Genomic DNA, 20202 nt, shown 5'->3' with positions numbered 1-20202 from the left:
CTTGATGCCCTTAGGTGGGTTTGTGGCTGTTGATCTTGGACAAAATTTATTGTGTTTTCATGTTGTGAGAACTAATCTAACTGCTTAATTTTTATTACACTTTCAATTGTACTTTAGATGATCTTGTCTGTAACTTAATCTTTGAAGCAGTTCTGTAGTCTGTAATGGGGAGTAATGTAAGCTTCTTGTGCTTAGTACTATACTTTGAAATGAAGGCAGCATCCTTTGTCACTTGCTTCTTTCTGAAAAAACAGGCTATTTAAAAAAAGAAGTGTTTCTTGTTTGTTTGCTGGATAATAGCTTTATGAAGTGACATAATTTAAATAACTTTGGTCAAGGAATTTAAATAGATCTTAAAATCATACTTTTTTTTCCCCACCAAGGTATTTTATCTTTCCAAAATAGGAATATGGAGGTCTGCAGACATTTAAACTGCAGCAAGATGTTTTACATGGCTAGTTTATACCTTTCTGTCACCAGATCACCTACATAATTACATGTCCTTTGATGTTACAGGCAGGCATTAGGATGCAATAGAAATATATTGGGACAAGCTACATAAGACTGCCTATAGAGCATCAGAATTGTTCTTCTACTGAGTATGAAATCTTGCCTTTGGCAGTAAGCTATACTGAATTCTTCAGAAGGGAATAAAAGGGGGAACCTTTCTCTAATCAGGAAGTTAACTTTGCATGCAGAACTGGTATGGGTGGATTTCTACCTCTTCTCCATTTGGTACTTTGATTTTCTTTCCCTTTGTCTGGACTGTCTCTTACAACAGTATTAGTTATTCAGTCCTTTGGAGAAAATCAACAAAACCAGTGATGGTAAACTCCATAGCTGACCAAATGCTGTGCATACTGATGTTCCCATTTTATGGTAAATGCTGCAAGATTTCATGCTGTTATGGTATTGAATAGGGTAGAAGGTGCAGTGTCCTTCTTAATCTAATGCTTCCTGAAGAGCTTTCTTTGATCAAAATTAATGCTTGTTTCAAGGTGTTTGATAAAAGCGTATTTATACATTTTAAAAAGCTATGTACTAAGCTATTACATATTTTTAAGGTAGCAGCAACACTTGGTGTCATTGGATACCTGGACGCAGGCATCTGTTTTACCAGGAAAAATAACTTCTGTAGCTGAGAGGAACACACAAAGCAGTGCTGCCGCAGGACCAGTCCTGGTGGAGCTGCCCGAAGGTGTGGTAGTGTGTTCTCCCTTTGGGTGGATCTTGTAACGCTTCTCCAAAGCAGTTTCTTCCTCTATTCAGGGGCTCTGCATAGCCCATCCCCTGCTTTCACCCTGTAACTGGCTTTCTACTTGGCACGGGTTCTGCTCCCTCTTAAGGGACCATTGAATGAAGGCCCCTATAGCAAGCCTGGATGCATTTTTGGCTACCTGACTTGAATGCAGGGGCTATAGGTGTAAGTTTCTACTTTTCCCTGCAAAGTAATCTTGTAAAGTGGTGTTTTGTGAGAGCATGTGATCTTGATGGATTGGGGGGAAATGATGTAGAAAATTTATTATGTGTCAATGAGGAGCAAAATTCCTTAGGTTTTTAATCTTTGAGTTCTCATTTGATTTAGTCAAAATCTTCCCCTATGTTAGTTACCAGTGAGACTTAACTCTGAAAATGTGAAGACTTGAGGGTCTATCTGATTCACAGGGGGAGCAGTATCAGCCTAATGGGACCCTGGTTGAAACTTTAATTACAAGAAGGCAGTAAAAAAGAAAGGCAGTTTTTTAAAAAAATCCTCCTTATCAAATTGTGTTGCTAGTTTAGGCAGGCTAAAAATTCTACTTAATCTTAATGATTAGTAAGAGTTCTTCATTTCTCTGAGATTTATAGTGGTGTTAAATAAATTACAAATTATTGAGGCAGTATATTAAAAGAGATCTAATCAAGATATCCAGAATATTGTGACATATTTAAAATCCCATAATGTTTAAAGAAAAAAAAACTTTGGAGGGGGTAAAGATACTTTATATACAATTAGTGGCAGTGTGATTAATAACCTTGGGCTTAGATTTGATGTCTTCCTTTGGGAATTGCGTTTTTTTCTCCTATATCTCTGGAACCAAGTATGCCTTAATTACCAATCAAACAGTCAATGAAGGCAGAACTGAAGTGCAGATGTATATACTTGAATTTGCATTAGCATTTCTTCCACAAACTTGGGTTTGCGAGGCTGAGTATCTCCACAGATGTTAATTGTGCTCAAATAATGTGTATCCCTGTTATGAACACAGACTTTCAAAGCTGACAGGCCTGTTTCATGTCATATATTTATGACACGTTAAACCATGAAGCTCAGATGGCTGGAGCACCTCTCCTATGAAGACAGGCTGAGAGACTTGGGGTTGTTCAGCCTGGAGAAGGCTCTAGGGAGACCTTATAGCAGCCTTCCAGTACCCATAGGTGGGGCACAAGAAAGCCAGAGAGGGACTTTTTACAAGGGTGTGTAGTGATAGGATGGGGGTGTTAACACTAAGTTGAAAGAGGGCAAGTCTAGATTAGACATGCAGAAGAAATTCTTTGCTATGAGGGTGGTGAGGCATTGGAACAGGTTGCTCAGAGCAGCTGTGGGTGCCCCATCCCTGGTAGTGTTCAAGGCCAGGTTGGATGGGGCTTGGAATAATGTGGTCTGGTGGGAGGTGCCCCTGCCCATGGCACGGGGTAGGGATTACATGATTTTTAAAAGTCCCTTCCAACCCAAACCATTCTATGAAAGTCAGTTGGATTGGGAAGCACAGGGTTTTGGAAGGTGTTAACTCCAGCTTGTTTTGCCAAACCAGATGTATTTGCAAGGAAACTGATTTCTGTGGCTGAAGCTATGGTTTCTTGGGAATGGGAGAAGGTGTTTAAAACAAGTTCTTACAGTAATTTTGGATATCAGTTTCTCATAGTTTATGTGAGCAGTGAGGGAGAAATAGCTTCTTGTGGAAATGGGTAGAAAATGGATAAATGGCATGTGCTGTTTGGGACCTTTCTGGGCCATGCAGCTTTCTGGAAAATAACTAAAAATGCATCTTCCATGGGTGGGGGCAAGGGTTCAACTAAACCGCACCAGCGTAACTGAACTCATTTGTCACTGAATTAAACTGTCACTACAAAGCCCTTCAAGTTAATTGGAGTGTCCAGATACCAATGAAAACCCATTCATTTAGAAATCAGTTTCATCAGAGATGCAACACTTCTGAGTATGTACCACGTTAAATGTGAACTGAATTTTGTCTTCAGTGTCTTGCTAGTCCAAAATTAGTGTTTTGTTATTGACTCTGCTGGGCTCTCCTGTGCAGTCAGAGTTATGTGCAACCTGTTTAGCCAGACTGTAACAAGTTAACTCAACTTGCTGTCACTTTGGCATTGATTGTAAAGATGGTAAGAAAAAAATAATTCAATTGCCTTACCCAGATGCAGCTTTAGCAAGTTGCTTTTCTGTTCAACTCGGTTACTCCAGAGCAACTGGGTAATGGTGGTCCAGTTAGCATTGGGCAAAATGTGTAGGTCAGTGTCATGATGCTATTTTGGAACTAGTAGTGCTGAAATAAAAACATGGAGTGTTTTTTTTTTTTTTTTTTTTTTTTTACTACTGGAGTTTAATAGAACTTTGCTGGCCTTGCATTTTTTTTTCTTTGTCCTTCCTGTAATCAAATCTCCAGAGTTTCAGGTTGTATATACCATCCCTTTCTCTTGGATTTTACTTAAACTGATTTTACAATTCATTCATTACAGTTCATTCTCGAATGCTTTTGAGCAGTGGCTTTTGGTCAAATATGGCTAGGCTCTGCTTTTCATTCCAAATGGCTATTTTTGAATCTCCCTATGAAAAAGCTCAGAGATAAATGCTTGTGTTAATGACCTGCTTTCTGGGCTCCATAGACTGTAATATGCACCTGATGTTCAATTTTGGTGAAATGATCTAATGAAGTTCTCAGACTAATTATATATGATAAAAATAAAATCCTTTTGTGCAGAGATAAACATGGATAAATTGTCAGACTGATAACCTGTCTCATGTCTGCCACGCTTTCTGCACTGCTTGAAATGGTCACTGTATGCATGATTTATAAAGACAGCATCACCTTGATGAGTATATGCAGTGTCACTTGGGCAAGATTCATGTCTGTATGGATTTCAGTGGAGGACTCTCATGTTAGACTGTATAAATATTGTAGCCTCTTGCTCTATCTATTTTCTGTTGTTCAGATTTCCTGTGCTGTGGTGACTGACTTTTGGTATTAAATTTCCTTTTCTGATATAAATGGAGAAATTACTGGAATAAAAAACACATCTGGCTGAGACCCTTGCTGTTGCTATAGATTAATTAAAAATAAGACCTTGATTTCAATGAATGAAATGCCATGGAAAAACCCTAATGATCACATTGGTGTGAGGAATAGTTGAATACTTCTCAGCAGCAGATATGGGGAGATATGTGCAGAGCAGTTGTAGGAAATAAGATCCAGTATCAGTCAGATAACTTTAGACCTGATGAATAGTAGGCCAACTCTCCCAGTTACCCGCCCTAAGCATTAGTATACTCGATGACTACTACTATTGGTTGTACAAGTGTTGTTGTGAATGAAGACTGTAGAAACAGTTCAGCTGTTTGACCTTTTATAGAATCAGACAGCTAAAACCGTGCCCTATGGTCCTCAGCGTGTGCATCTGTACCCAGGCTGGCATCACCTTCATGTGACTTCTGTGGCTACATCGTGGTACCCAGAAATGATTATGCTGACGGAATGTACACTTAAAACAATGATAAAATAACTTGTTCTTGTGATCCAAATGTACATTAGTCTATATCTCTGTATCTGAAGGTGAACTGTAGCCTGGAGCTTTCATTTGTTAGCAAAGGAGCCACCTCCACCAGTGTTTAATGGGTTGGGACAAGCTCTTATAATGCGGTCGCCTTAGGCCATTGCTTCCCATGCTGCTGCTCCCTCTGCTTGAACATAATCTTAACACCTTTTGCAGCTGGTGACATTACTTATATTTGGATATGTTGAGAGGAAATTTCCTGTATTAAGTGAAAATAAATCTGGACAGGAATCTTAGATAGGGAAAATAACTGTGGAAAAGTTGGATTGTGAAAGCCTCTTTCATTTTTCTTAACTTGACAGCATAATTTTAAGCTCCAAGAAAAAATGATGACACTGCTAGAAAACATCACGGATAGTCTTATAAAGCAGAATGGGAAACATAAGGCCAGCAGTATTGTAATAGAAGAATTCAAGTCTCACACGAGGTAGGTATGTAATGGAAAAATTGATTTCTGCTGGAGTTCTGTTCAATTGTCTTCAGCTTATTTAAAAAAAAAAAAAAAAAGCTGGTGGCAAAAATGGTGCTGATTGTAGGACATGAAAGAACTTACTTATGCAGCTGGGTAAAACTCACTGTGGTACACCCTGCCTGGAAAGTGACATTTAAAGACTTGCCCACGTGGAAGGTGTTGCATATCTATGCTTCTTTCTACATGCAAGTTAATTGTCTGTTGAGTTAGGTGTAGGCATGGGACTTCCAAAAGTGTTATTTTTAAACTAATTATTTGGAGTCCTTCATTAAAACAGACCAGAAAATACAATTTTAAAGGCTGAATGTTTCTATTAGACTAGTCATATAGCAAACCTTTATTCTCTGGCATGAGTCACAATTAACTGTGTTAGTTGCTTCATAATACATTATTCAAATAGTGTGGTTGCAATAAGCAAGGTTTAATCATGTCTGTCTTCCCGTTCGGTGTCAGTATATTCTATGCTGTTTTGTCCTTACCACCCCAGCATATAATACTTCCACATACTTGAGGATTTAATTGAAAAGTGGAACTTGTGAGTGCCTGCCATTCTTAAAACTTTAAACGTGCAGCTAGACACATGGTAGTTTCATTTTTGTCACCTTTATTTGAATGGATAGGTCTGAGAAATTTGGGCAAAAGTGACTTACCAGTGGCAAGTATCAAATGTCACGAGTACAGCTGTTGTAAAATGTCTCATACTGGACTCCAGCATATCATGCTGGAAGCCATTAGAGGTGTCTGTTCATAGGCTTGTCTGGTAGGCACAGTTGCTGAAAGCTAAGAAAACTGCTCACCTTTCTTAACCAGTAGCTGCCTTCTTGGGATGGAAAAGTAATTACATGCATCTTGCCATATGAGGCCCGGGACACTTCCCAAGTCATTGTTCAAGTGTGTGCAGGTGCCTGCTGAGGCTTTGAAGTCACCACAAATAACGCCAACCTGAAAATAATCCCTTGAAGCGATATCAGCTCAAGCAGGCTGTGCTGTGACTTGTCTCTCATGTTGTGCTCTGAGGAAGAAAAACCTACTGCTTCATGCAGATGCTGCTGTTCTGGTATCACTGGAATTAAAGCAAATAGATTAGGCTGCGATTTGCATGGTTATGTTTCTTTTCCAAGTGTTTGGTTGGACTGTGCCCAGCTACCTGTGTGATTCCTTGCTCGGAGGAAGAAAATGTCTGTCAGTGGAGTAATTTCAAGTAACTAGTGCCCATAATAGCAATAATTAAACTTTTTATCCAGAATGCCAGATAATGTTGCACTACTTGAGCTGGCCTGACTTGAAATTATTGCACAAAGAAACAAAGATCAACTGTTTAATAAGCAATGAATGTTTGATATTCCCTGTATTCATTTTATAGTTTATGTATGGAGGGGATATTTCTACTAATATGTGTATTCTTACACCAAAGTTTTTCTTCTAGCAGATACCTTTAGTATAATTTATTTACACAGATTTTCTATGTACTTTGTATGCATGTATGTAAGTAGATAATTATACATAGATCTATGTGATGTGTGCTCTGTGCTCATAGTTCTATTGTCAGTAATAGCATTGCCCAAATGGGAGATACAGTGCAAAGAAATGAAGCATTAACGTCCTGTGCAGTACAAGCAGCCTGTGCATGTGGACCTTTCTTATTCCGTGTGTCTGTCAAAAATGAGAGCATCTGAACTTTGAAAAAATGGACTTTCTCTGTAAGTTATTCACCGCCCCCTATATATAGCTTGCAGTAAGCATACAAATCATTTAAGTCTCTCATTATCTGGGCTAACAAATGATTGTTTAAAATAAAATCTTGCCAAAACCTACATCTTCATTTGTCATTAAAAACTTTATTCTCCTCATTGCCATTAGTTTCTGTTGCAATAGTACAGGTTTTTAAGTAAAATAGACTTGGGGGAGTGAAAAAGCACTTGGGGGTAGAAAAAGCATCAGATCTTGATATAAGAAAGGCAATTTTGTGGGTATTTTGTTCTCCACTCATACAGTGAGCACTGTGTGAATTTACCACCAAAGTCTTTCAGGTGTAAACATGACCTTGTGGCTCTACCCATTTGTGTGCATATGTAGACTAAGGTGAAAATGTGGGGTGAGGGAGGAGGGAGTAGGAGGAGAAAGTCAGGTCTCTGTGAATCTGTCTGCAGTTTTAAATTCTTTAATATTTCCCTTAGAGGTCTCTAAAACTAGCAGATGGCTGAATATAAATGCTTTCTAGCTTTGCTTTGACCACATCATGGAGCTAAGCTATGAGCCTGCATGTTCTGTTCTGCTGCAGCAGTGCTGGAGTAAGGGACACTGTGGTTCTTCCCTCAGTGGAAGCTCACTCACTGGTTTGAGCGAGTTCGGTGCTAGCCTGCGGGAGCAGTGCTAACGTGCTGTGCTCTGGTAGACCATTCTGCTTTGGTAGCTTATAAAATCAGATCCTGAAAAATAAACTGAGGGCTGAGATATTTATTATACCCTTTCCTTGTTTAGGTGCCTTTGTGGCTTCCTTACCTACAGGTAAATAAATTATACTGCTTGAGTACCACAGCTTCTTAGAGCACCTAATATTGTTAAATAAGGATGGCATAACTCAAATTCCCAGTGGTTTTATTGACACAAAAAACTCTTCCACCACTATCAAAATAAATGCTTTTCTCTACACTAGAAGAGATTAAGCTGCTTAATTTTCCCCCAAATGCCCTCAGTGTGATCTGTTGAGGGAAGTTATCAACAGCCCTCGTCTGACAGAACAGCCCAGGTGAGTAGCCACCAGCCTATTTTGGGTTAACAAAAAATTATTTTGAAAAGTTTGTTCCCTGGTCATGTGAGCACATTGAGTGCCTGAGTGGGTGGAAAGGAGGACAGGAGGCTAGTTGCAGCAGCAAGGCAGTGATAAGGAGCAGGAGGTAGACAGGGAATGCTAACTGACTTTGTGGAACAATGCAAGTTGTTACCTTCCTAACACACACAGCTCTTCTCTGAGCAGAACAGGTTTGTAGGAATGAAATTCTAATATCAGTTACGTGAAACATTTGTCAGTAAATTCTCAGTACAAACAGTTTCTGAACTATTTTTTCCCCTACTAAAGTTTTACAAAGCAAAAATGACATGGGATGTCTGTAGGGAAAGCGTGGTGTAAATACTTGTGATGCATGAAACTATGAATAATTTTTTACTGATTTGGGCCTGTAATTACAAAACTATCTGGAAACAACTGTTTCTTAGGTGTTTGTACACTTGTACAAGGCAGGTTTTGGTGGAATTCTGATCTTGGTTGCAAAATGCAAACTATAGAAATAACTGAGGCATTCAAGTTTGGTATTATTGTAGAGTTTGAGACTTGTTCTATTATGACCTTCCAACTTAACTGTTGAAATCATTTATTTCAAGTGATTAAAGAACATGTAGACAAGGATACCATATACAGAGTTGGTGTAAAGACTTAGAAAAGCAGTAGAAAGTCTGGTATTTCATTTTCACAAGAGACTTCTGCAAAATAAAAATGTCTCCTATGAAGTATAGAAAACAAATAGCTGAAGTACACCACCTGGAATATTTTCTGCTTGTGACATCAAATCTAATTGCAACTGAAATAGTGTGAATTGTTTGCAGCAAAGAAAAGAATTATCCTGTTGGACAGGAAGTTGCATTTACTCCTGCTTGTTACTATAAAGGAAAGATGTGATACTCTTGGTGACTATAAAGATTAAACCAGAGATTTATGTTAATGCAAAGGATTAAAAGAATCTTAATAACATGCATAAAGATGCAAATGTTTGCCTGCATTTTATCTGCTTGCAGATGAATCTGCCGTAAGGGAAATACTGAAGGGGGAGAACATGTCCTCTCTCCCTGAATTGCAACATCTGGTTTAATACTGCACTCGCATGGTGACTGAGTATTAGTTGTCTTCACCGATGTTTTTGAATGGTGTGATACTTCCCTCATATTCATAATTCAGGAGAAAATAACTATATGACCAACTTCAAATATGCCTGTTCATTGTATGGCTTCATGCTTTGCAGAATTTGATGAAACATACATATTTCTCAGTGTATTTTTTTTCTTGATACCTTGTAACTTTCAAAGACTTGCTTTTCTGAACAGTAAAGAACTTAAAATATTGGTTCCACTGTAGAGTTGTCATCTGCATTGAATTCAGTTTCAAACTATCCTCCCAGTGCAAACACAAGCCACACCAGCACAGAAAATTATGTGCTTTATTTGGGAGCCCTGGTGTATAGTATTACACATGTATATACATACACTTCACATGGAGAAATTATAGAAAAATGGTTTGAAAAAGGAGGCATTTAAGGTGAAGGTGTAAACATCACTAACCATTTATGTTCTGTTTTGAGTTTGTTTTCCTGCTCTTCAACCAATTCTTTACTAACAGAGGAGTGTATATAAACAGAAGCCACCTGGATTTGTTATGCAATTCAGCTGATATGATCGTGGAAGTGTCCCAGCTCTCAAATCAATACAAATCTTCAAAAGGTTTTGAGTAGTTGAACATCAAATAATCCATGTAGTAAAAGTCATAGCTCCGTTGTCTTTGAGAAGGAGAAAGCTGTGCAAAGTATTGTTGTGTAATTTTAGTGGTAGTTCTTTCTTCATTGGAGTGTCTATCTTTGAACTTAGGGAAAGTCAAATTTTGTGGAGCACCAATTAGGTGCAAGAAGAAGTTTGCATCTTCTTCCATACTTTCAAATTTCCCAACAAAGTCATAGTCTATTAAGCATGGGCTGCAAAGCCTATTGACATGATCCCAGTGGATATCCATACCCACTGGCCTGTGTACATCCAGGAGATATTGAATGAACTCTTTGAATTTGACACCAGAGCCTGTCCTTAGTGCTTCTTTGGTGGCGTTGACACGATACCTGGAAATGATAGCTTTGCCAAAAACTGGGTGATAGTAATTGTTTGGATGTTCAAACTTGTCCCGAAATGCAGACACCAGCTTTTCAAAAGGTTCGCGTATGAAAAGCATCTTTGTGTAAGTGTTGAGCCTGTGATAGATTCCTTTGCGATCAAACCCATCCAGCCTTTTTAAGTAGTTTCCGTAGTGCACTGTGTTGTGCTGGATGTCCTTTGTGGAAGCAGCCAGCCCGTTGAGAACCATGAGCACCCGTTTCCAGTTAGAGCAGCCAGCTTTTGGTACTTCACAGTACAGAACTCTGTATTTATCTTCTACAAATATTCTAGAAACATGGTAAGGAGTGATGATTCTCCTATTATTACTCTTGTACTTCGAACAAGTTTCCCTCATTATTTGCTTTCTTTTGCTTTGGATCTGATAGAGACTTTTCCACTTGCTGTTACTTCTGTCCTCAGATTTAAGTGTGGGTAAGTTGAAAGTGGAGCTGTTCATGGAAATAAGGATTGGGCTCTTTTTAATTACGAATCTCCTCCTCCGTTTATGGAGCCTGATAGAATTAATTTCCTCACCTTGCTGTTGGTAGTCTTTCCCAAACGTTATGCTGCTTTGCTGTCTGTCTGTGCTCTGAAGCTTAGTGGGCACGTTTTCAGCTGGGTGTAATGAACCTCTCAGCTTTACTGTTGCTATTCCATCTGCAGTATTTTTTCTTAATCTTCTCTCCCGGTTATTGCTGGAAACACAGTCCTGATGGAAAAATAGATGAAAGATGTTACTAAATGAGAAACTGCTTGTCACTATTAACAGCTTGTGCAACTTAATGTAGATCTATTCATACAGCTCGGAGTGCATTGCTGAGAGTCCTCGGTGCTGCGCTCACACACTGGTAGTGACTTTTCTTGTCTTGCCCTGTGCTTATGTTCAATCCAAAGGCTGAGATGAGCCTGAGCTGGTAAAGTGCTGTTCAGATTTGGGTTTCACTAGATTTTGTGTGGTGTCTGCACCTAGGTTTTGATAGATTTTTGTCTTAGATATGCTGTCTTAAATACTTATTGTGGAAATTTCAGTATATTTTGAGGACTTAATCATTCCAGACTGCCTGTTGTCTGTTTTAAAACAGACAGGAAATAAATAAACAGCCAATAAAACACACATCTGTTTTATTTGCTTTGTTCCCCCCATCGCCTGCTCTTTCTGTAGGCTCTTTTTGCACTGAGCACAGAGTAAAGCCTTCCAGGGCTGATGGGAGGGAGGGTAATGGTGCTTTGGAGTGAGGATGTGCGGGGAGCAAGAGTGGGAAGAAGGAAGCAAAAAGGACTGCAGTGAGAAAATGGAGGCTTTGTGGAGAGGCAGAGGACTTGGTGAAAGCACATGGATAGGGAACCCAAAGGGAGACGAGTGAGATGAGTTTGGGACCAGAGCAATTAAGACTTGATGAGCAGCAAGGAGGAGTCAGAATGAAGCTGTGCGTGGGAGCAGGGGAGTGAACGCAGTAAGCGATGTGGGTCCATGGTAAGGGCTTTCAGGAACCTGGTCTCTTTCATCAGGTGGATCTCACTGGTTAATACTACTTTCGGCACACAGCCTGCATATGTTCCATCACTTCCTGCTTCTCAAAGCACCTGAACCTAAATCCCTGTCTACAGGCCTGTGCCTCTGTGACTGAAGTTAGGTCCTGGACACTCTAACTCCTTGTCATCCCTGTTTTGAGGAGTCATCTGGGAGCTGAATGGCACATTAAACCCCAGGGAATATTTCAAAAGAGGACACAGATATAGCTGTGGAATGCATATTGCTTATCTAAAACACTTCATGTTTATTTAGATGTCTTATAAATTGTAAACTTCAGATTTTTTTCAGTCTCCTTGCTCCATAATAGCGTTTAAGCGGTTTCAAAAATAAGATATTGGAGGAATTTTAAAGTGTACACATCAGTATTAAACAAAACTCGTAGAGTATTGTGCAAATTTTTGTAGCAGAACTTTGGCTTCTAAACTGTTTTACTGGTTGTTCAGGTAGAGGTGGTGTGTGATGTGCTGGCTGGGAAACCAACTGAGGCCCTATTCAGCTGTCAGGAGTGATTGTTGTACTCTGTCTGCTCTTATCTTCAGAGGTTGCTTTCAGTAGTCAAATGTGTATTAAAGTTTTTGTCTAGGTAAAGCAGAAGGTGTGACACGGTATTTCTATCTAGTACCCTTTGCATAGTGGCAGAAACTCAATCTTATTTACTCGTGGTGTGGCATGTATTTCAAGGCTATCAAAGTCAGACTTCCTAGATATTCACAGTACTGGTGATGATAACCTACAGGTATTGTGAAACTCAAATGCCATGATTTGAATGTCTTCTGTCAATGTAACTCGTCATCCAGAAGGTCAGGCTGGACCTGTATAGATGCAGTGATATCAGCCACTGACACTGGCTGGCAGCTGTGTAGTTGTTCCTTAGCACACTTTGCACTTGGGCTTGAAATCGTGAGTAGCTGCGGTGGGCTCTCACTGCTGCTGTCAGTGTGCTAGCAGCCACTAGATGGAGGAATTTCACCAGGATTTTTCTTTAGCCTATTTTGAAGTGTCTCTCAAGACACTCATTTGCTCAGTGTGATTTCACACAATATTAATATGCAAAGTTTACAGTATCTGTTAGCAATATCCACTCTAGGGAAAAAAACTAATAAAACTAAGGTTGTGTAGCTTATAAAATTCATGTTTTAAAAGGCAAATTTGTACTTCATAACAAAACTTTGATGCATCATTCCATTTCAGTGCTTCATCTCTAGTCTAGTGGTGTTATCTGAACCATCTCTATCCGTACTCTGTACTTGAATATGGATGCAATTTTCCTTATATACTTGTGGAAACTTACTTTTTTTGGTTGCTGGAATCCCATGTTATATTTTATCCCTAAACAAAGAAAGAAATTACAGTCATTACTTAAAAATACAAACAATTTAATTTTTCTTGACTAATATCAGTGTGTATCATCTCAGTTACTAAAAGGAGAACGGAAATAAAAGTTATTGTTAATACAATGATACAGACCAATGATGAATTGAAATTAATGTGTAGCTCATAGCAACACTCCTTTGAAGGACTCTATAGATGTCAAAGCACTTGTGAAAGGTATAAAATGTCATTATTTTTTATTTTTCCCTTCTACAGATGGGGAAACTGAGATGGAAGAAAAGTGATTGCTTAACCTTAGCTAACAGGCTAACAGAAGAACAAGAAACTCCGGATCACAGGTTAGAGCTCTGAATAAATGCTGTTCTTTGTGTACATTTTAAAATTTCTCAAACTTTGGACAGTTTGACTTAATCGTAATAATAGCTTGCATTGAGTACAGTCCTTTGTTGTAAAACCAAAGCAATGCACCATGGAGTTATGGGTAAGTAAGGAAATGTTTGCAGAGTTTAGAGTAAAAACACACACTATATTTTGCCGAAGCTTCTGGCTTCTACAGTGGAGCCTACTTGAAAATATAATGATAAAGATGCGAAAATTCTAGAAGGCAGCTCTAGGAGATGTGTATGATCTTTGCTGTTCCTAATCTCTACTAAGTATAATAATAGGAAACACTTCAATTATTTCAGGGCATTTCAACTTAGAACACTGCTAGCATTGTTGTCAGTTGCTTCAGTCTGCATTACAAATCCAAAGCATTTTGGCAAGGACAATTACAGTAACACCTTCCACTGTAAGTGGAAACATCACTGGAATAGTTCAGTCCAGATTAATTTTCATGGTACTATGAAAATTTTTGTGAAGAACTAGGCATGCACAGTGTTTCAATTTTAGTTTATTGCAGTTAAAGTAGTTAGTCCAACTTACATGATTAATCATGTTTTTTTATCAAAACTACAAACCATTGTTAATGGTCTGAGTCAGATTGCTAAGGCTATTTCTATGCTGTTAGAGCTCATCTAACAGTGCTCATCACTCTTTTGGCTCATGCTTGAGCTTTAATTCCACTACAGCAATTTGTTAGCAATAAACTCAAGGTGGATGGGGAATATTGCAATTCTGTGACTACTAAAAGCAAAGGGCATATTATTATTTTTACTTCACCAGAAGTAGGTTCCAGATATTTTACAGGAGTGTTAAGCCACCTTCTAGCTCCTTTGCACAAGCATTTAGCTGGAAAATAAAGTAAGGATGTATATTCTAAGGAGAAACCGAGCTAGTCTATCATGTCCTTGTCCGGGTTGTAGACGTTTAAAACTGGTTACCTTGCATTAGGCTTTACAGATGTTAATGAGCAGGTATGAGAGCTGTTTTTTCCTATGATTGTTTCTGTAGCCTTGTTTCATAAAGGTAGCTTGCTTTAGAGACAAATTTTTTGCACTCATACTCTGTGCTTTGAAAAATTAAAAATAAATGCTGGTAGGATATGAGTAACTGTTTAAAAATGATTCTTTGCTTATTGGTGTTAACACATAATCAGAACAACAATTCATGTTCAATGTAAATGTTTGGTGAAGCACTTGCCAATCTCTTCAATGTTTTCTGAATTTGTGACTTCTCAGAGTTGGCTTCTTTTAGCTGTCTTTCTCATGATGCAGTCTGTCACTTCAGATTTAAAGTTACTTGGGGAAAAAACCCTCAACTATGGAGAATTCAGGGAAATTATATCGCACAGACCTACTCTGCTAATCAAATCTAAACTTAACGTTACACTGCATCATTGCATTTTGGCAATAATATCTGAGAGCTGGTAAGAAACATGGATAGTAATTTCTTTTTGCCTTAAAGAACCCACGGGTGTCTGTGTCCACGTAAAGTTCGTGATTGTTAAGTATTTGGTGCTGGACACGACAGTGACCAACATCTCACTATGCTCAGACAGAATAGCCAAGAGATGCAATCATTTTATCAATTGTACATCGTTTATGTCAGTTTTCATGGTGTTTTTTCTCTTCCTCTTGTGCAACCATGAATTTCCAGACCTGAGCTTGGCCTATGTTATACGACTGCTTTTGTTGTCTTCATGAAATATGAGCCTTATGCTTCATCCAGTCCTACCATATAGTCAGTCCCATTGTGAGTTTTTCTTTTTTTTGAACGCTACTAGCAACACAATAAAAGGGCCTTCATCTTCCCCATATAATATTATATAGCTTTGCCTCTCTGCCTTCTCCTCTGTCTTTGTTTCAAGACCTAATTTTGGTTTGCCTCTGGTGTTTTCCTCTGTTCTGAGACTGCACTACAGCTGAAATATTTTTTAATAAAAATGATAACTTCAAGTTTGCATCTGACTCTTTCCCTTTAGTGGACTTCTGTGAGCAGTTTATACTTGTTTGCTTCATCCTAGCTGATTTGTGAAATACATATACTCTGGAAGGGCTGTTAATATCATTGCATGAACATCAGTGTCAAGTGTCCTATTCTCATGCACTTCAGTTTTATGTGCTTATTCAAAGAAGACAACACATACTTAACCACAGAATCAGTAGTGGTTTAGTACTGAGAATTCTGATTAGTATGAGAAATCTTTAGTTTCAAAAGGATTTTCTCAAAAATATTGGTCAGATCACTTTAAATTTCCAAAAAGGAAAAAAAAAGAAGTTGTTAGCTTGTGCTGGTATACATGAACTTAACATTTCTTATCCTAACTTATTCCAATGTCTAATTGTTTACATATTTTAATTAAATTACTAATTAAAGTGGAAAAATACAGTTGCCGCTTCTGTGAACTACTTGTTTTTACATATATTAAAACTACAGTGTACATGCTTAGAATGCTTTCTTAACTAAAACTGTTAGAAAATGCTTTTATACTGAAATTGAGACCTAATCAATAGGAAAAACTATATATGGTGTGTATCTATTTTGTTTACTATGCGTTTCCTTTTTATATGTAAAAATTTTTTTTTGAAGAAAAACTACACACACGTACACACACACAAAAACAAAAAAACAACAAACAACAACAACAAAGCACCTTTAAAGTCGCAATCTAAGCTACATACACAGTACCTCATTTTAATAGGGGGAAATTGATGAGGCAAGGTACTGAAGGTGTAGCAAAATGGTAGGACATCTTCAGTTGTGTATCAAGAAGTGAATCCACACAGTAAGTCTATATAATCTAACATCTCTGAGTCCTCAGTGAAGCTGAAAGTATGCAGTGTCATTTTCCACAGGTAAGTAAACTTTTACAGCGATGTTTTGGTTAACTGATGCAATGCTGAGCCACTGTCATAGCTAGATGCTTAGTGACAGGACAGGCATCCCTGTTTTACAGAGAATTGCAAAGTCATGTGTTTCCAAGACACTGTAGTGTCTAACTTCAGCTCATGTCTAATGTTACACTGATTGTTGCAATGTTAAAGATGATGCAAACAAACCTTATTGTATTCTCTGTCAGTGGCAAGTTACATGCAGGGAGACACAGAACCTCCTAATAGCTGACCAAAAAATGTATTTGTCACTCTGCAGGTGAAGGCAATCAAACCAGGTCTCCATAGCATCTTTACTCCTATAGCACCTTTTTGTATCTGGTGGCAGAATAATTATATTCACGACAAGAATGATTCTATTTCTGTATGAATTGAAAGAGTGAATTACTGGGGAGCTTGCTTGGAATGCACCTCTTTCCGTGTGGGTGTTAAGCATTCCTGTAACATAATTTTATTCTGACAGCCATTGCTAAGGTGTGTGCCATTTAGTGATTTTTACTTCTACTACACTTTGTGATGTAGAGTTTTACTATTCCAGCTTTTTACACAGAAGATGCAATTGTTGACTCCTTGCCAGCGCTCAATTACATCTTTCTGTTAATGTTTACAGCGCTTCCTTTTGTACTTTTCCTGCTCTGACTATTCATGCTTCTGTTCCTCCCAATAACTGTTGTCCCTGTACCTTTCTTTCCCTATATGAAGAGTTTTCAGTGTCTGTTCTGCCTGTAATCCAGCCTTTTGGAGGGCATAACAAAAGGTGAAGCTTGTAATCATTACAAAACAAAGAATGTCTGCACTTGACTAACTCCATTTTAACTGGTACTGCTTACTCATGTTCTATTGCTTTACTATTGTCCTTGCCAGCAGAGTCGATGGTGAAAAATCTTTTCTTATTGGGAAAAATTAGGTGGGATATTCCATGCTCTTCAGACGTACATAAATTAACAGCAACATCTGACAAGATTGGATTTTATCTAATAAAAGATAAATAACATAAAGGTGTTATGGAAAACAAATCTGTTTCTTGTCTTAATGTATTAAATAAAAACTGTTCATTTGCTATGCATCCGGTTAAACCTTTTTCTGTTCTTATGCCTCTCATCCTGGTATGCAAAGTCAACCTCTCATTATTCTTAGTGGCAGAGAACCCGATTCTTAAGTCCATCTTACTGACTTAAAGAAGCTGTAAGCTTCTTAAAAGGCTTGGTGGTGATTTCCTTTGCCCAGGAAGGGATGGATAGAATGTTTCTCCGGCCATTTCTCAGTTTCCAAAGGAGTCAGCCCTTGAGAGCTCTAAGCAGTTAAGTATAACTGTTGGAATAAAGAACTTCTTTCTTGTTTGGGAAGGGATAAGAAGTTTGCCAAGCTACGAAGTTAATTTTTTACCTTTTTGTTTAATAAGCCTTCTTTCATATGCAGGTTCCTTTGTAAATCAGAAAACTTGTTTTTCCCAAGTTCTTTGCTTTGTGACTGAAAACAAATCCCATCATTGTCACGCATGCTATTTTTACTAGCTGAAATGCAATAATGCAATGTATTTTAGATACTCTGACAAGTGACTTATTCCTAAGCAGTTGTGGCGTAGTGGGATACTTCAAAAAAAAAAAAAAAAAAAAAAAAAAAAGCCATCTTTTCCCTCGTTTTCCACTTTCCTAAGTGCACAAACTGAATTGTTTCATACTGATCTTGTGCTTCTTATTGATCAGAGTCAGATTCAGAGAGGTAGGCATTGAATCTAAGTGAAACAGATACTTCATATTTCTAAACCAGGCAAACCTGCAGTTTTTCTGTCCCATAGGCAGCAGGCAACACGGTACCATGCTGCACTTGTATCATGGGTTACGTATGGCAGTGTGCACTTCAGTTGGTCAAAGCACAATTACTCTGGCTTTTTGTGGCTGAAATGCCTTTCCATCTTAATGATGTTAGGGAGTCTCAGGACAGAAGTACTGTACGTGGGGAAAGCAATGCAATTCTGAAGGGCATACCCTGCAAATAATTGTTAGGTTCATCCATCAGTTTGAACAAGAAAAAATTACAAATGGGCAAACCAAAGAAGAGATCAGTACACACATTAAATGACTTCTAACGTTTGTCACTTGAGGACTTTAATACTGTCAAGAAACTTGGTATTCCCGGTTCGTTTGTGGTAGCAGTAACCAATCCTGTACATCAGAATCGAGTGAAACAGCGCAGTCATCGTCCTGAAGTACAGTGCTTGCTGACTTGTGGCTTCTACCGCCCTGTCATTGCTTCCCTCTTGATTTCCTGATTAGCTTGCTTCTAGGCAGTACTCCTGCCTCTTGACTTTTTTTCTGACATGGGCCATCTTTTGTACACAACATTCTATGCTTTTTTTTTTTTTCTCTAGTAAAGGGTTCTTGGAGTAAATGATCATTGCATGGGGCTGATACCCATCACTTCTAAATGTGGCCGCCATCTTCATAATGTTTTTATCTATACAGTGCTTTCCAGAGACCTGGATGAGATACCCAGCCTATCTGCCTGCTATTGTGCTTTCTTCTCATAAAGCTTTTTTACCACTTGTCCAAGTTGCCCTTTGTCTGTTTTGCTGAATGTATTTTTGAATTAAGTACACTGGTAAGAAATCCTATGTCATTACATTTGTTTTCTTTGCTAGCTGACTGGTTTTTGCTTGGTGTTTTTTTTTTCCCTTTTTTTTTTTTTTGAAGCTATGCTGTTAGTCTTGTCCATAAGGTTATTCATTTGCATTCAGACTTTTAATGAGGTTTTCACCCACCTACTACTCCATTGCTGAGTTCATAAGTTGTTTGAGGAGAAGACTGTTACAACTCAAAGAGTTATCAGGATTTTCCAGTTCCGTCTTCCAGGAGAACAACAGAACATAGGCCCTTACACTGACACATACTGCTGTTTTTTCATAATATTCTTATGTTCTAAAATACCCCGTTTCCATCTTCTTGGCTACCAGCTATGTAACTTGCACTTGGTCTGTTTCTTTGATAGCTGATAAAGCAAAGGAAAATGCATAGTAACTTTACGATGCAAGCTTAATTTGAATGAATACAAGAAGCAGTTCCTTATAAACTTCTTATGAGGAAGGTAACGCTACTTGTTCATTTTTTTTTGCTATTTAGATACAATTATTAGCAAGTGAAATTTTCTGACTTAATTTGTATTTGATAAGAATTTTACAAAGAAAGAAGGAAAGCCAAACCTGTGCTATTGCATTCCTTATCCTTTCTATGGATCCATACCCGGGAATATTGTTAATTATAATCAGTAGCTTTCAGGCACTATCAGCAGTTAGTTGCTATATCTACTTAATATCTTTCAGTTACTCTCCAGTCTCATTTTTAATACTTGCATAGCAATAGCCTTCATAGTATGACTTTGACAAGGACATGACACATTTTTCAGGCTTATTAAAAAGTAAAAAACTAAGGTTTAAAATGCAGCAGTGTATTTACATGTAGCATCCTGTACAAACTGTTCAGGTAACTGCAGGAGTTTCAATGAATCCCAGGAAAGCACTGTAGGTAACTTGTGACTGTAGTGGAGAAAGGAGTGAGTTGATAGAACAGCTCACCTAGAACCCCAAAAATGTTCCAAGAAATTGTGCAGAAGTTTCAGTGGCCTTCCTAATGGAAGGAAGAAAGGAAGATGAGTACAGTTCTGGACTGCTTTCATGTCACTATGGAGAGATGTCTCTTTGGGGGTGGGAGAGTGCAAATGGGAAGAAAAGGCTGCAGGCAAAACTTGAAAGGCAAATCTATGCAGACATGCCTCTGAGTGACTAAGCTCATTGATCTGATAGATTGACCATGGATCAAATACTACAGATGTGCATCCAAATGCTGTACAGTGTTGTG

General features: G+C 38.3%; 3 protein-coding genes across 16 annotated transcripts in view; 1 reads left to right on the top strand and 2 right to left on the bottom strand.

The window, feature by feature from the left end:
* Nucleotides 1-20202, bottom strand: part of KCTD15 (potassium channel tetramerization domain containing 15) — a 207883-nt gene that overhangs the window by 66643 nt on the left and 121038 nt on the right. The gene's annotated exons all lie outside the window — the stretch shown is intronic.
* LOC118172975 (bcl-2-binding component 3, isoforms 3/4-like) overlaps nt 1-20202 on the top strand; it is a 48567-nt gene that overhangs the window by 12557 nt on the left and 15808 nt on the right. For 4 of the 11 annotated variants that reach the window (XR_004753949.1, XM_035337185.1, XM_035337192.1 and 1 more), the window contains exon 3: nt 13332-13414. Coding sequence is in view for 10 of the 11 variants with exons in the window: in XM_035337185.1 (XP_035193076.1) it covers nt 13332-13414 (83 nt within the window). In the remaining variant the exon portion in view is untranslated. Of the gene's footprint in view, nt 1-5129; nt 5255-6551; nt 6691-11756; nt 11852-13331; nt 13415-15113; nt 15376-20202 lie in introns of those variants that run through there. The other 7 variants (XM_035337189.1, XM_035337190.1, XM_035337188.1 and 4 more) reach the window with 5 other exon arrangements.
* CHST8 (carbohydrate sulfotransferase 8) overlaps nt 9497-20202 on the bottom strand; it is a 175791-nt gene continuing 165085 nt past the window's right edge. For all 4 annotated transcript variants that reach the window (XM_035337175.1, XM_035337173.1, XM_035337172.1 and 1 more), the window contains exons 3-4: nt 13036-13073; nt 9497-10919 (exon numbers count right to left, since the gene is read on the bottom strand). In XM_035337175.1, coding sequence (XP_035193066.1) covers nt 9771-10919; nt 13036-13073 — 1187 coding nt within the window. In that variant the 3' untranslated portion in view covers nt 9497-9770. The remainder of the gene's footprint in view (nt 10920-13035; nt 13074-20202) is intronic.

Source organism: Oxyura jamaicensis, chromosome 11, assembly GCF_011077185.1.
Source record: "Oxyura jamaicensis isolate SHBP4307 breed ruddy duck chromosome 11, BPBGC_Ojam_1.0, whole genome shotgun sequence".
NCBI lineage: Eukaryota > Metazoa > Chordata > Aves > Anseriformes > Anatidae > Oxyura > Oxyura jamaicensis.
This window is presented reverse-complemented; position numbering and strand designations above follow the sequence as displayed.